The 16,389-nt window shown below is 43.7% G+C and overlaps 3 protein-coding genes across 4 annotated transcripts; 1 reads left to right on the plus strand and 2 right to left on the minus strand.

Annotated features, from left to right (window-relative positions):
- bend3 (BEN domain containing 3) lies at positions 1-4,566 on the plus strand. Of its 2 annotated transcripts, none has more exons than XM_041953656.1 (4): positions 1-132; positions 1,163-1,217; positions 1,493-1,665; positions 1,803-4,566. In XM_041953656.1, exons 2-4 carry the CDS (start codon positions 1,166-1,168, stop codon positions 4,032-4,034), a joined length of 2,457 nt encoding a protein of 818 aa, XP_041809590.1. In that variant the 5' UTR covers positions 1-132; positions 1,163-1,165; the 3' UTR covers positions 4,035-4,566. The 2 variants fall into 2 exon arrangements, with proteins under 2 accessions (XP_041809590.1, XP_041809589.1); XM_041953655.1 differs by lacking the exon at positions 1-132 and adding an exon at positions 201-646.
- Positions 4,567-4,575: 9 nt separating this feature from the next.
- On the minus strand, positions 4,576-7,194 carry mtres1 (mitochondrial transcription rescue factor 1). Its single transcript, XM_041953657.1, has 4 exons — positions 7,140-7,194; positions 5,733-6,186; positions 5,363-5,435; positions 4,576-5,253 (listed from the first exon to the last, which is right to left on the minus strand). The coding sequence occupies exons 2-4, from the start codon at positions 6,164-6,166 to the stop codon at positions 5,071-5,073; spliced, it is 690 nt and encodes a 229-aa protein (XP_041809591.1). The 5' UTR covers positions 6,167-6,186; positions 7,140-7,194; the 3' UTR covers positions 4,576-5,070.
- Positions 7,195-10,502: 3,308 nt separating this feature from the next.
- Positions 10,503-12,643, minus strand: LOC121618889 (transmembrane protein 151B-like). Its single transcript, XM_041954523.1, has 2 exons — positions 12,566-12,643; positions 10,503-11,912 (listed from the first exon to the last, which is right to left on the minus strand). Exons 1-2 carry the CDS (start codon positions 12,641-12,643, stop codon positions 10,503-10,505), a joined length of 1,488 nt encoding a protein of 495 aa, XP_041810457.1.
- Between the last annotated feature and the right edge of the window lie 3,746 nt (positions 12,644-16,389).

The following is a 16,389-nucleotide window of genomic DNA, read 5'->3' on the forward strand; positions in this document are numbered from 1 at the left end:
CCAGAAGCCGAGCGAGAAAAAAAAATATCAACAACAAGAACAACATTTACCTGCAAACAAACCGCCGTGACAGTCCGCAGACATGCCCAGCACACCGCTAGCAGTCCTCCGCGGTTGCATGGACTCGTAAAGGTGAGCTCAAACCGCCGGTCACGCGCCTTTACCGCTAATTTAACAAGAGTGGAGAGCGGGAGGTGGGGGGGGGACTCGTCAACGCAAACATTGCCGCGTCATTAAAATTCACAAACAAAATGTTGCACTACCAAAGCGACGCCGTGCACTGATATCCAGAGGGACCCGCGCCGGCGGTGACATGACGAGCTTGCGGCGGGGCTTTGTGAAGAGTTACAATCGCACAGCTGGTTTGTCTGGTGTTTTGGTTCAAAGGTTCATGGGCGGAAGAATGAGGAAGTAGCTGGTCGTTAGGCTGGAGCAGAGGCAGCGCAGCATACAGTAGCATGCACAGTGGAGTCCCCAGAGAAACTGTGCCGACTTCTTTTTGCTCAAATGAAACGATCTGGCGCTGCAACACATGTTATTCTAGCAGCTGAAGCTACTTGGCAGCGCGGAGGCTCAGGCTGCATACCACTGCCTGCAGCTGGTCACATGCTGTGTGTCATAACGGCAGCACACCAGCCACCACATGGTAATATGTTCATACTCGTGAAGTGGAAATGTTATTTTGAACACGCAGTGTGACTGTGTTATTTGTTGATGTGATCAATAAAGCATATTTTAATTTAGCCATTGTTGATCCAGTGTCCCAGTTCCAACCCACTGTGGTATTTTCTGTTTCTCTTTCTTTTCTTTCTTTTTTTGTGATCATTACTTCTGTAAATATCTGTCACTCAGGACAGCAACTAACGATTATTTTCATTATCAATTCATGTACCAGCTCTTTTTTTGATGAAGCCTGGTCTTTAAAAAGTCACCAAATGGTGAAAAGCGCCAAGTAGTTCTTACAGTCCATTGTGATTTTTGCCATTTTTGCTTTAATAAATGACTCTACTGTTGAGTTTAAGATGAGTCAATTCTCAAAATTGTTGTCAGAACTTTTCTGTAATGATCAGATCATCTGCTAATTGTTTCAGCTCTACTGTTGGATCATTTGTGTTGACCTGTTAACTGTTACTTCATGTGTTTGTGCTTTATTTTTTTCTAGGCTATGAATTCCTCTGAGCATGGAGAAGTTTCAGATGAAGCAATGCTTGAGAAAGGTAACTTCTCCAGCCTGTATCTGTGCATCTGCCACAGCACAAATTCCCACCGAAATGAAATGTTTGTCATTGAGCTTTAAAAAGCCATAAACACACATTGATATTCAGCTGCAGGGTTGTTTAAGAGGTTTGTTGACTTTTCTGATAATAAATGTGGGTTGACTGTGTTTTTAAAAGAGAGGTATTTAATATCATCGCTGTTAACTTTCATGTGCATTTATGAATGTGAAGCAACTGTTTTAACAAAGAAATTGTGCATTTCTCATTATTTGCAGAACACAAGCATGTCCAGGATGTTAAGGAGGAGGTGGAGGACTTCGCTATTTGTGAGCCTCCTGAAGGAAGAGGATCTCCTGGGGCCACTGAAGCTGGTAAACGGTCCTCTGCAGAGATGGGCCCTCACACAAACCAGTCCACCAGCAGCAAGAGAGTCAGAGTCTCTGGTGAGGTAAGCTAACCTCAGACCATTTCATCTAACTCAAAACATTAGTATACAACGCACACAGTTTGCTATCCTTTTTGTTGTCCAGGACAAGGCGTCTCTTACAGTATTTATGTGCTATGAATCTTATTTACTCTGTCTAGATGAGACGGCACTTGATGGATGAGAGCAGCAGACATGAGCCTCTTTGCCTCACCACAACTGGAGAGAAGAGGGATTGCGGCCAGCAGAAATCCAGAGTCTCCTACAGAAAGCCTCTCTTCAGCATCTCCCACAGGATCTCGGAGAAGAGGAACACGCCAAATCTGGAGCAGCAGGCAAGTCACGGTGCCGGGAATCAGCTCAACTATAGCAGCATCCTCTCATCCAAGCTCCAGAGCTCGGAGGAAAATGGCACGTTGGAGACATTTCCTGCCGCGGACACTTTAGGCCAGGCTTCGTCAGCGGACTCTAGCCTTTATCCGCTGATCGAGAAAATGTTCCTCATTCTCAATACCCTCAATTCAAGCATGACACAACTGCATAGCAAAGTGGACTTGTTAACCCTTGAGGTCATGCGAATAAAGAAGCAGATCAAACCAGCCGACATGGTGACGGAGTTCCAGCCTCCTCCCGAATATCTGCTAACAAGCGACGAATTGAATCAGCTGATGGAGCAGACGTCCAGTGCCGGGGAGCTCGGGTGTCGGCTGCTGGTGCACCTCTTCCCGGAGCTGTTCAAGGCCAGGGAGTGCTCTCATGAGTGCATGGCAAGCAAGAGAACGCTGGAGTCTCTGCATCTGCAGCTGATCCGTAACTATGTTGAGGTGTGCTACCCTTCGGTCAAGAACAACAGCGTGTGGCAGGAAGAATGCCTCCTTCAGATTAATGACTTGTTTAATCGCTTCTGGGCTCAGAGGGACATGGAGAGTGCTCGGCTGCTCAGGAAGCAGACAATCACAGGTGCTGGGATAAAGGCTGAGCATCCTCAAACCTATCGCTTCATTAACGAGCAGGGCCAGGAGGAGCATATCTCTTTAGATAACCAGCAGAGCAGCCTGGCTGTGTCAGATCTCGCTTTCAATACGCAAGCCACAGAGGAGCTGGACGAGTTCTCGTCCCCTGAGGACTTTGTTATTTTTCTTATGCACCGTCTCTTCCCTGAGGTTTTCGAAGAGGGGAAAATGCCAGAAGGCTCCAGCAGCTTCAGTAGTGTTGGGCAGCTAATTCTGGACTCTGACAAGATGGAAGTCATAAGAAAGTACATGGAGGCTAATTTTCCTGATGTGCCTGAGGACAGCTGGCTTCAGGTGTGCATTCAGCACATGGAGGATGCACTGGAGGGGCCTCACAGTAATGGCAATGGGAGTGAACCTGACAATATCAACGATGAGGGCTACGACCTGGCCAGCCTTCCTGAAGACGTTTCTATTATTAAGGTTCCAGAGGGGGGTGATTATGAGAAGCCCAGTCGCAAGTCCAAGAAGTCACTGCTGACGCCTGTGGATTTTGACAATCTGGAGATCCCTCTTCCTGACGTTGCTGTTCCCCATGAGTACCTCTTGTCGAGGGAGCAGCTAAAGAATAACTATGAATGTAGCTTGTCCATTGGGAACTTTGCATCTCGGCTGCTGGTGCTCATGTTCCCTGAGCTCTTCACCCACGAGAACACACGGAAGCAGTACAACTGCAGCGGTTCTCTGGGTAAAAAACAACTTGACCCTGTCCGTGTAAATCTGATCCGTCATTATGTGCAGTTAGTCTACCCTCGGGCCAAGAACGACAGAGTGTGGATGTTGGAATTTGTGGGCAAACTTGACGAGAGGTGCAGGAGACGCGACACGGAGCAGAGAAGATCCTACCTGCAGCAGCGCAAAGTGTACGGTCAAGAGCCGGAGCAGGACTTTCTTTGCCAGCTGAACCAGCTGAATCCAGATAGCATGAGGGATGATCCAGATATTCCCTCTCTACCCCCAGAGAAAAGTAGCAAAGACTTTTGTAAAATCCCTCTGGACGAACTGACTGTTTCCAAACCTGACTTCCCTGTACCTCCTGTCTACCTGCTCTCAGACGTCGAGGTACGGGAAATCGTCCAGCAGAGTCTCTCTGTCGGGAACTTTGCTGCCCGCCTGTTGGTGCGCCTCTTCCCTGAGCTCTTCACCCAGGAGAACTTGCGGCTGCAGTACAACCATTCAGGGGCCTGTAACAAGAAGCAGCTTGACCCGGTCCGCCTCAGACTGATTCGTCATTATGTGGAAGCAGTGTATCCTGTGGATAAGATGGAGGAGGTGTGGCACTATGAATGTGTGCCAAGCATCGACGAACGCTGCCGGCGCCCCAATCGCAAGAAATGTGACATTCTTAAGAAGGCCAAGAGGTCAAGCACTGTGTCCTAGTTACAGTACTTTTCAGTTAGGCAACTTTTTTGTCATAAAAATAATTGCACATTATATAAGCTGAAACCGCATTGTTGAACTTTTACAAACTGTCCTACGTAGGATGAAGCCAAGCTGTTAAAAAGTTTCTTCAGTACTATTCTTAGTCATATTTTACCTTTTGACTACAGCAGTAGATGTTGTAGTTTATGTAGTCTTATTATTGTTGGATAAAGAGTTAAAACTGCTTCTATTTATAAGCCAAAACTGTCATAGCTTATCTAACATACTTTGTTGATAAATGTTGTAGCCTTAAAAACAATAACAATGATAGTAGCTAATAGCATAGATCACACATATGCTCTACGGATAGAAATGAATCACAGTGATGTGATATATTTCCATTGCAGTTACAGATGTAGCATTGTGCCACCACTGTTTTAATAACAATGTGCTTATGTTAAGCCTTCTTATAGAAGTTTATATTATAAAGACAATTTAACATGACAATGGATCATGATAACCTATTTCTAATAAAATCACAATACATATACTCATGACTTATGGTTGGATGGTTTAGCATAATAGCACTAAATATTGATATATGGATATGGACTGCAGTTTTACACCCAGATGAGTGAGAGGAGGCCCCTTCCTGATGCTGAACTCTCCCCAACAAGTTCTGTACTGCGTTCACATAGTGTTAGTGTTAACATAAAATATATTAAGAGTAGCCCAACATACTCGAACTTGCAAGACTGTCACATGCTCTTCATCAAGTTATCAGGACATAATTTTCACATTTCACAACTTCAAAGTGCACCTTTATTGGGGTAGTCTCACAGCATAGTGGAGAAAGAAAAGCATTCAAAATCTTTCTCCCAACCAACTGCTTCATGTCTACAACCACTGAGAACTGTTGGAACCTTTGTAATCCACTCCAGATCCAACTTATTGGAGGCTGTTCAAATGCCACTTGGTTGACGCTATTCGTTTCTGCACGTGTTGTTGCTTTCATGGGCCAGTGGCATCAAAGTCAGTACTGTCCTGTTCATGTTCATGGCTTAAAGGCCTCATCCTTAGAAAGCTCAATACTTTTCCAGCGCCTTACGGAAACTTTGTACTTTTCTGTGGTTGTTGTTTCGCCCAGAATCTTCCGAAGGATAACTCTCTTTAGAGTAACAGTGTTTGTGTCTCGGTTGTCTGACAGCACCAGGTCCAAGGTGTCTCCAACTTTCACCTGAACGAAGAACAACACAGGACTAATGAGAAATGAATGGAAAGACTTTAGAGATTTTAAAGATTTTAATTGGGTAGGAATATGTCACTTGTAATCAAACATCACTCACCGATTTACTTTTCTTGATGAGTTTCTGTCCATTTAGCCTGAGCTTGCTGTCATAAAAGGCGTCCTCAATTTTACTGTTAAAAGAAAAAGGACAGTCTATTCTCATGTTTGGGAAGGTTTTTAAAGGTTACAGTTACATTTGAATATGTTCATGCAACAAAATTCTCCCAAATCAGTAATCCCTCTGAAACTGAAACCCCACTAGTAGTACGGGAAACTAAAACTATGACAAACAACACATAAGTTGTACTAAAGGTGCATCCTATTCAGGTTGGATGGCATTTATTGACTGATCAGCCTTGTTCCTTTACATATAGCCAGCTGTAAAGAAAAGATGGCAATCAAATCTGTGAGAGCAGATTGTGACTCACTTGCGTGCCATGTCCAGGCCAGCTTTCATGATGACATCATAGCGAAAGGACTGCACGCATTTCTCCATGTCTTTATAGTCCTTTGGTAGATTTGGGTCCTCGTCCACCTCATCTTCATAATCACTGTCCTCAGGGTCTTTCTCATCCTCATCTTCCTCCTCTTCCTCCTGCGTTGCCCTAGCAGCACCTTTCTTCTTGTTGCTTTTAAACCTCAGATGATGGACAGACCAGCCCCTGACAGCGTCTCTGCCACGGAAAGCAGGCCTGTGACAGCCGAGTCCAGGGAAAGCCGCACTGCCCCACAGCTGGCGTGTGTGGATGGCCCTGGGACACCATTCAGTGTGCCTTAGCCCATATCCGGCAGCCAGCAGGTGGCAGGGGTTCAGCCTTCCGAGCTGCCTCATGACCAGTGCCTGCACCACCAAACCCTGCATGCTGGAGCTCCTGCCAGTCACTGGAATCAAATGGGTAGCGGGGAAGCATTGTGTTCAATTACTGATCTTGGGACAAATTGTATCATAAGCGTCAATGTGGCGTCAACAATATCAGCAAACAAATTGAATTAAATAATATGCATTTAGTGTCAAGAGTCAAGGCTTCAGAATGACTGAATAAGCTGCTGCCTTCAGGAGTCAACGTAAGTCACCTCTTAAGATTATTTGTCAGCTGCAGCAATGAGGACTAAAATACAGTTGCTTTCCCATAATACCCTATTTTTTCCTATAATTTCACAATTTATATGACTGTGATATTTAATTAGATAACTATGATGCCTGTTTTGTTTGATTGCTAAACCATCTTTTTGCAAAGTAGGGTAAACTATTCTAAAGTCTGCAACGCTATCCAACAAAATCGAATTTTACCTTCAAAATAAAAGCCTGATTGTATTTATAGTCCGGGTTTGCGTCGCTCATGTAATACGATTTTCACAAGACTGTTGCACTAATAATTCTGTCAAACAATGAAAGCAAGAGGGGCACAAACTGGGTTTTAATTAATTATGTTAGATTGAGTCTGTTAATTTCCCGGAAGTGATGTTTCTATTCTTACTCTTGACAACAGCTGAGAACAAACATTTATGTAAGGTAGCGCTATCCCACGTGAGGACTTTTGTGTTTTGTCTTTCAGCATTAGCTACTGTTTGTGTCCGTTTTCATCATAATTTGATGCAATGGCTGTCTCTGCTTGACTCAGCTTGGTATTTTGCAGACTGAAGTTGAACCCGAGCTGAGCGTATGCAGCTAGCTAGCTTTACTTTTCTTCAGAAAGCTCGTGGACTTCAGTCCACGTGCAACCCAACCTGAGCCTGCTAGCCAACGCACGCACACAGTATACCTTGCCTTGCTTTTTTGCTAAATGCTAATATGGAGTTACTGGCATGCAGCAGTTATTTTGTAGTCAACTCACCTATGGAATAACCTTTCTTTGCTTGTTACTGTACTTCGTCGCCACTTCACATGCGCCGCTTCTGTACAAGCCGATGAACATGTGCCACCTGTCGGACTGGAGGAGAACGACATCATCTGGACAAGCTAATGAGCAAACGTCAAAGCCCCAAAACACTTTTCCTGTTTTAATGCAAAACAGTGAACATTTACTGGGATATTCTTTTTGAAATTGTAGCACGACACTTTAAAAGTCTGCTACTTTTTGAATGTGTATTGCAAAGAACAGTAATCTCCTTGCCATCAGTCTCAGCCTTTTATTTATCTACCTCTTTTCATTCTCAACAGCAATGTTAAATGCTGTTATGATGACTCAGGAGCAGATATTACACAATGTCCACTTAAACTCTTAATCAAAGTCAAAATCACTAACTGCTAAGTGAATGCAAAGACACACAATGTGGCCATATCAATGTCAACCTTTCCCTTCATTTATTTTAATACAGTTTAAGAAATTGTTTTTATGCCGTATCATCAAGGTAAATGGGTTTTTTTTGAAGGAGTCAGTTTATTATTGTGCATGCCACACATTCATATCATGTCATTTTTTAAGTATATTTTAACCAATAGTTTTAATATTTATTTGCCATGGTTTTTAAAAAAATGATTTAAGAGTACAACTCACCACAAAACAAAATTAAAATTAATATATCATGTAATAAAACACATTCAGTTTTTTATTGGCCTTTTCCATAGCAGAGATTTTGACTTGTTCGTGTAGGAAAAAGCACAGGTGCTACCAATAATTTCAGGTTTCCCGGTAAACTATGACAGTGAAACCGCAGCAGCTTCTCTCATTGTATTATTTCCACCTGTGATTTTCCTGTGTCAGTATGCCCGTCCATTGGTGTCCATGAAGCAGCTCATCGACTAAACACACATTTTCCCAGTGAGTTTGAGGATCCAAGCCAGAAACATGTTTTAAATATGCATTGGTTTGTCCCAGACATTTATTGCAACTTTTATTTTTCCAGCATAAGATAAATTTGAACATATTTTAAAAGGTATTTAAGTTATGTACACAGCCCATTTGATTATAATTACAACAAGAACATTTTAAACATTTTACAAGAAGCTTTAAGTGGTTCTGTATTTTTTTTTATGTCTGAGCAGTTACAGTATGCATTTGTCAATATATCAGCTTGAATACTTTATTACTTTAAGGGAATTTACATCAACATTCAGCTTCACTACAATTCATAATGTCTAGTGTCACTTCAAGTGCATAATACTGGTGTCACTACATTATTGAAAACAATGTAAGAACGAGATGTTATTTTGCTAGGATGCATACAATAAGTTCCTGTTAGATGTTGTAAAAAAAGTCAGGATTATAAAGTTCGTATGGTGTCCATGTGTAAACGTTAAGTGCATCTACATCCTTGCATATACTGCCTGTAAACTCCACTCAAAAGAGTCAGGGATCCCTCAGATCGATGACAAGGTCCAAAGTCTCTTCAGGAAACATGGTGCCATGGTAATGTGTGCTGTGCTCTGAGCACATTCAATATACACCAGACACTGAAATCACCATTTAACGGACGAAACATGGAGCATTATTAGACACGTAATGGACATATACTACATTGTATCATATATGCTGGTGGCTTACATTCAGGTACGTTTCATGGTTTTTAACACATTGTCTTAGCCCGAGGAAATCATGCAAATTTGAGCATGGATTTAATGACCTTATTTTTTGTATCTTTTCAGCAAAATCCATGATAATGTGAGGGACAGATGTGACATTTGCCTGTTCGAATGTATAGTAGATCCAATGTAAACCTGTCCTTGTCTCATCTGACCAGATTAATGTAATGACATGAATGTGTGTTTGTGCCACAGCTGACTGCAGCTTTTGTTGTGGCAGTGGGTAGAAACAAGTCTAATTTAAGACAAAATGTACTTAATTGATCATGGGTTGATTTTGCACAATATGTCTCATATGACTGGACAGTGTTAGTGCTCCAACAATTTTCCAATTTCTGGGACAGTTTCAAGACAAATCATATGTCAAATCCAGCCGAAAATGCCTCACTTTAACACACAATGTTAAAGCAGAGCAACGCTCTGATTCTGTTATGTTGATTTCCCAGCAGGTGGCCAAACTGTGACAATGTGCCATCACATTGAGACCATTCCAACATCGACAGTGGAGGTTTGTAGGACAAAATTTTACAAAAGCATCAACTGTAAACATCATGTATAGGTGTTAGTCCATCAACATCCAAAAGAAAGCTGCGTTTCTCTCTGGAGCTGCCATATAGCACCAACAGTCAACAGTCAAACATGGAGAAATCCATTGCAGAAGAAGCACATCAGTTTAACCAAATTACCCATCACATGGCGGCCTCAATAGACCTGAATGCAAAGCAGGCCCACAACAGGTTTGTTCAATTAGAACAGCAGCACTCTGTTTTCAATATCTTACATCACTTTCCACCAAAACATAAAGCCCACAGCTCAAAATAAGTTTACACCTGTTTTTTTTTTTTTTTTTTTTTTTTTTTGCAGTTGTCAAAAGGCATTCTGGGAAATCCAGAAAGCCTCTAACTGAAGTAGAAATAGATCAGACATGTTGATAAGAAAAAGTAGGTATAAGAATAAAGCAAAACACTTCACACAAGTCATGAAAATGTTCAAACATCCCAAACTGCTTTAACAGTGAGTGAGAGCATCCGCGAGTTCACTCTTTTGGGTCGGAGGTTTCCTTATTGACGTATCGTGATATGCATAAGCGCAACATATTTATTGTTTCAACTTGAGAGGATGGTCTTTATTTTCACAGTTATTACAGTAGCTAGAAGTAGGTTAAGCATGTAGAAACTCCTCCCCGCCATTCTTGATGATGGCGCAGTCATCAAAATCTCCACCTTTATCTGCCTGGTCAGGTCTGATGGGGTTTTTTCTTTTCTGAGATTTCACTGAATGAATGAGATGTTCAAACCTGCCCGTCTTGTCCGTGGCCTCTGAAAGGGTCTTATGAGGTAACTGCAGCTTCAGTTTCAGTCAGTACATATGAGATCTCAAAAGATATGACAATGATGTACAGTGTAACAGTCGTGGCCTGCTTGGTTTTCATTGTGAGCCAGGCAGATTTAATTTTTCCGTGTGTGCGTTCACATACCACGGTCGCTTTTTCCTCCACTCACTCATCACTGTTATTGCTTCGATGATTCACACATTCAGGATTCAGGCATTTGTTTCAGATAGTATGACCGTACAGCATGGATCTGTGTATCTCACGTTTACACACTCTGCTTCTGATGTCCAAAGTGTTTCTATGCTACAGAAATGCCACTGTGTTGAGTCAGCGACTGCATAGTCATAAGGAAGTCTCCACACAGGAGCCGTTTCTGTGGAAAGACCTGTGGTTGTGGCAGTTCTCGCTGCAGTGGACAATGAGCACTGGGTAGCAAAGCGCGTCCTCGTAGTCTGGGGGTCCCTCATCGTCTGTGGTGAGGCGCTCTGATAGGCAGCGGGTGTTTTCGCTGGGACTCTCCTGGTCATCCAAGCTGCCGCTCCTCCAGAAGCAGCTGCGCTGGGAGCCGTAGCGCCTCGCCAAGGAGAAGCGACTGCCACTGAAGGGGATGCGGGAGCTGGCGCCAGTACAGATACTGAGGGCGCTCCTGGAGAACACCGAGGAGCAGCTGATGGCCCTGTGGCAGCGCTCGCAATTCTGACGTATCCCGCTGAAGCTGGTCGGACACTGGGCCAGGTCCATCAGGCCAGCCTCCGAGTAGCTGGGCACCAGCTGCTGGTTGGACCGAATGTGCCACTCCAGTTCAGTGCTGTCAATGGTGTTAACACGAGGGATACGACGCCAATATGGCCGATCATCACACGGGGTCACAGGGAGGTAATCATGCCCAAAGAGCTTCTCGACACGATAGTGGACATACGCGGTGTGATACTCTGTGAATACTCTGAGAGGCCAGGAGAACGTGAGGAACGAGGCAAACCAAAAGACGTAGTGGGACAGATACCAGGGGTGGTGCTCTGGGTCACACAGCACCATGACATACTCTTTCAGGTCAATGTTTTTCAGGTGCATGCCCTCCCTGGCTTCCATGTAGTCATCGAGGCCCTCGTTGTCAGTGAAAAACCTCGCTCGCTGTGTAAGGTAGGAGTTCTCAGACTCCACGTTAGCAAAACTAAAGCACTTGGTGAACCGCATCTTTGTAAGAGCAGACTTCTCCAAGCCCAGCAGCTGTTTTGAAACGTCTTTCACACCACAGTGACTGTAGTCGAATTCGGCCTCTGCCACATGGGTGTTGACACGTTCATGGTAAACCTGGGTACTAGTGTACGCGTCTCCATTGCGGTAGCGCGTGACTTGTCGCGTGCGGCGAACGTAGTGGTAGCTGATGGCCTTCCACCAGATGCAGGGTTTGGCTTGCTGCATCCGTTGGATGCGCTCATAGATTCCCTCCACATCCACTTTGTGCTGCAGCTCGTTCTTCACATGACAGTGCCAGCACTCCACAAGATAGACTAAATAGAGCATGCCCAGCAGGGCCAGGGGGATGTAGATATAGCCGTCAGAGCAGGGGCTGTCATGGTACATCATGGATTTCCCTTTGAAGGCACTGTCGAAGGTGAGGCGGGTCACCTTGGTGACATGACACCAAACCATCACTCCCATGCAGCCATACATGAGGATGGACAGGAGCAAGCACTTCCAAAAACTCTCCCGGCACAGAGACTTGCTCAGAGATTGCTTCAGGGGTCTTTGCTGTTGGGTCAAAAGACACACAAGAGGAAAAACTGTTATCATATAATTCATCACCTACTTAAAATATCATGAGGATTTTTTTTAAAGCTTCTTCTTGCCTTTATGAGTTGGTGAAGAGGCAGACAGGAATCACACAGAGAGAGATACGGCATGCAACAAAGGTCACTACCTGGAACTGAACCAGTGGTGGTTGAGACCATGAGGCATGAGCTCCAACCAAACAAAATAAGGATTTTTAACAGACTTGGACAAAGATTTAATGAACGGTCATGCAGGCGCAGCAGCAATTCCCCTGCAAAGACAAGGAGTCTGCAAGCAGTGGATCAGAAGAAAGTTCTCGTTGACATTTTGTGTCATTTTATTTTATAGTTCAGTGCTGGAGAGACATTAAGACAAATCAGATGCAGATGATAAAGACAGGTGAAGACTGTGCCAACTATGTTCCTCTGGAAATATTATTATAGGCTACAAGATTAAAGAAATTGTCCTGTGTGGAGCAAGGAGATCACTTGTAAGACCAAAAAAAAAAAAAAAAATCACCTCCTGTGCGCTACATCGTGCTCGCTGTGCACATGGATTCAATAAAGCCCTGCGCCAAGATCTAACAAACAGACAGAGCAAAACGCATCCGCTCACATGCCACACAACAATACCTCCTCCCTGCTGTCCTCCTCGAAAACGGTGGTCGTGCTGCTTTCGCTCGCCGTCGCGGCCGACGCCGGGGGGGACATGGTGCTGGGCAGCCCTGGATGGTAATGACAGGGCGTGGAGGAGGAGGAAGAGGAAGAGGTTTCACTACCTTTTCTCCGCAGAGTCCCTCGAGCGAGGCGAGCTGCCTGTCAGACGCGCATTACATCTGCCGTCATTCAGCGCGCCCGCGAGTCGACGGCGGCGCGTTGATCGGTGGATATACGGGGATCTCTCCGGTGGGCGGAAAATGACAAAAATAAAGAACGACAGCAGAGGGGGGTGTCTAGAGGAAAGCCCGCATCCTGCCTTCTTGCCACGGTTTCATGTGTCAGTGCCGCAGTAACATGATCGTAGATTACGCTGTATTAGCCCGGTGGTCATTACAAAACGAGCGTGCCCTGCCCCTCGCGGGTGTCAGCGCGCGCAGGAGGCGCCGTAAGCGGTCTGCAGAGAGCTGCAGGGGTCGCTGTCCATGGTGCTGACTGAGGCAGGTGTACGGTGAGATGCTGTTGCATAAACCTGCCACTTAAAGGGAGAGTCCACCCTAAAACTGAGTCCCAGGGATGATGTGGCAGCGGAGGAGACATCTCAGGCGCAGACCGGCGTTTTGCAAAAAGATCCCAACATCAGCACCAGGGCTTGACAGTGTAGACAGGGGACACGTTTGGTGCTGGTCCACTAACAGTGATTTGTTATGGTGATGAGCTTATGGGCTTTGAAACAGTAAATATATCCTGAAGAAATCAACAGTGTCCGAGGAGTCGCTTCAATAAAATGTGGTTTCGATTTTGGGGTGGATTTCCCCTTATAGACCTGATGCGCTGTTAAAGTGGATGAGGATGTGACACAACCTTCACAAAATATAAACAGTCATGAACATTAGAACAGTCATTTATTAATCATTGCTCCACTTTGTACTCAGAAATATATGTTTTAAATGAAATGGTATACGATGCAAGTACATTGGCTTCATCAAGATATTCATTTTAGTGAGATGAGGGGGTGGAGGAAGTACTCAGATCCTTTATTACTTAATACAAGTACTAATACCACAATGTAACACTACTTCACTGCATGGAAAAGTCCTGCATTCAAGGGTCAAAGTTTGAAAAGTAGAGCTAAAACTGATTAAACTGTGAGGATTTGCTCCTTTTCTTCATCTTACATGATAGGTAATGGAATATCTTTGGGTTTTGGACAGTTAATTGGACAAAACAAGACATTTAAAAACATCATCTTGAGCTTTAAGAAATTATAGTAATCAACAGATTGATTGTTAATGAATATGATCATCAGCTCCTGGTGAAAGTGAAGCTAATTTAAACTTTTTCTGTCATTATATTAATCTAAAATGAAACATGCTATTTCATCCACTGATGTTTTGTTTGGAAAATGTGCATCTGCAGAATAAGCACTGAATAGTTAGATAAATGTAATAGAGCAAAAAATATTTGCCTGTGAAAGTAGAGGTTTATCATAGAATATAATACACATACTTAAGTACAAGCACCTCAGCTTTGCTATAGCTGAGTAAATGTGTTGAGCTACTTTCCACCATGATTAATTGACTATTACCACGCTTCATTGTCAGCACCCAGATTCTAACTTTGCAGACTCCAACACTGCTTATCTAAACTTAGTGAATCATCCGGGCTATCGTCACAGCTTTCTTCAACAGAGCTCGAACATGAGAATACCAAACACCACCTTGCAATGTGTTTGGGCCTGAATGAAGCCTCGTGAAACACCGTCAGCATTAAGAAAGTCTTGTATCTGTGCCAGAAAGAGTTCCAAGCTTCCCTTTCTCTCTACGATTGCATTTTAAGTCAAAATGATACACTAGTAATGCTGTCAGACACTGTTAGACAGTGTGTGTGATGCTTTCAAAAACCTTTAACTAGATGTAACAAACAAGGCAGAAACAGAAACCAGCATAACAACCACAAAATCTACTGCAATCAAGCAATGAGATAGAAGTATATATGTACCTCTTAAAACAGGAAGGTTTACGTAGTTACCATTTATATTTGGAATTATGGATTAGAAATTATATGAAGCGCACCCAATCTAGTATGAACATCATTAAAAAACACTTAGAAAAACATGCCACGACTACAACAAATATCAAAATCATATGAAATTCTGGGTCACAATTATACTTACATTTTAAAAAAATACAAAAATCTTTCCAGAACCCCATCCGAAGTCTCAGTTCAGCAGTATGTTTAAAACACCGTTGCCCATCTCTTCTGTTGATGTTGTACACATTCAGAAATGGTTCAGATGAGATGTTTCAAATGTTATAAATGTGTGGATTTTGACATACTTATATGTGCCCATATATTTACTGAATCCTCATTAAGGGAGATGAATCTAGGTCAAAGAGCTTGAGCCGACTGGACCGCTGTTGTCAAGCTGTGGTCCTTTCGAAGTTGAAGCAGTAGTAAAAGAAGCCATAAAGAGAGTTCATTGGTATGTTGAAAACAAGTAGCAAGATGATCGTCAGCCACAGGGCTGTCCCTTCCTGTGGACCACAAGGTGTCAAACTGCCAGTCCCAAACGTTTTACTCCTTTTCCCAAGGTCTCCTTTTCTGATGACGAAGGGAACCCTCAAAGGAAAAGAGAATAAAGGTTATGGCTAAACAAGCGCCTCACCAAGGTTGATGCTCTTTACAGGGATTCATAGTTTTGACCGTCTTCAATTCTGAGATGTCCACATGCATGAAAAAACAGGCTTTAATTGCTTTCATTGGCTCAAACAACCCAATCAATTATAAAAAAGCAACAAAGGGGAGAAATTCTGCTCCACCTGTGCCAGAGCTACTTACAGAGTACATGTTGGAGAGGTTGTTGAAAAGCACTTGGCCCGCGCTCACTTTGTTCCTCACTCCTCGTATGGTCCCGTTCTTGCTGCAGATATTAATCCGTTTGTTGCTGAAGAGCATCTCTCTCTTGGCACTGGCATACAAAAGCAGGTCATCGGGTTCACAGCCGTTCTCGTCCTGAGCGGTTTCCACCACCAGGCCGTTCAGATGGCTGTTGGCCTCGCTGGTGGGAGGTGGGCTTCCCTGCTCTGCCTCTGGGCTGCTGGTGCAGTCAGAGTCCACTGAGTCCGACACTGAGCCGCACCAGACCGATTCATCCTTGAACACCTCTGCCAAGACCCGGCCGCTGTTGGCAGATGCTACTCTAAACCTAACTGTTTTCCCAGCCTTTTCTTTCTCCTGTTTCAGTTTTGGCCCCTCCATTGAAATACAAGAATGTCTCACATGTTTCACATCCCATTCAGAAAAGCCACACGTGCTCTTTCAGTCAAAGCCATAGTGGTATGCAATTATCAAACAATAAAATCCCCATTGATGTGTCAAAATGAGCTGAAAATACCCTGAGTACAAAACTAGACACCCAAATGCTCAATAATAGATGTGCCTCTGCCATGGTAACAGCTAAAACAGGCAAACAGTAAACTGATATTGCCATGTTCAATAATTGATCAAGGTTAGTTTTCCAACAGGAGACAGACCTGCGTCTAGTCCACAATCAGGCTGCACCTTGTTATTCAGGCAATGTCTAAACAGTTAACCTTAAAACACTACAGACAGCCCTTTGTGCACTTTACCCCTGTTTATCCCTGTATAAGACAAGGACAACACTAATTTATCAGATACATACCAACTTGCTGTTAAGACTGCAGGATAGAAGACTGCTTTTCATTCCCATTATAAATGGTATGGATGTTGTGTTTTTAGAAAGGTATTGCACTACAATGGCATCATCAGTGTTCAGG

This window comes from Chelmon rostratus, chromosome 15 (genome assembly GCF_017976325.1).
Source record: "Chelmon rostratus isolate fCheRos1 chromosome 15, fCheRos1.pri, whole genome shotgun sequence".
Taxonomy (NCBI): Eukaryota; Metazoa; Chordata; class Actinopteri; order Chaetodontiformes; family Chaetodontidae; genus Chelmon; species Chelmon rostratus.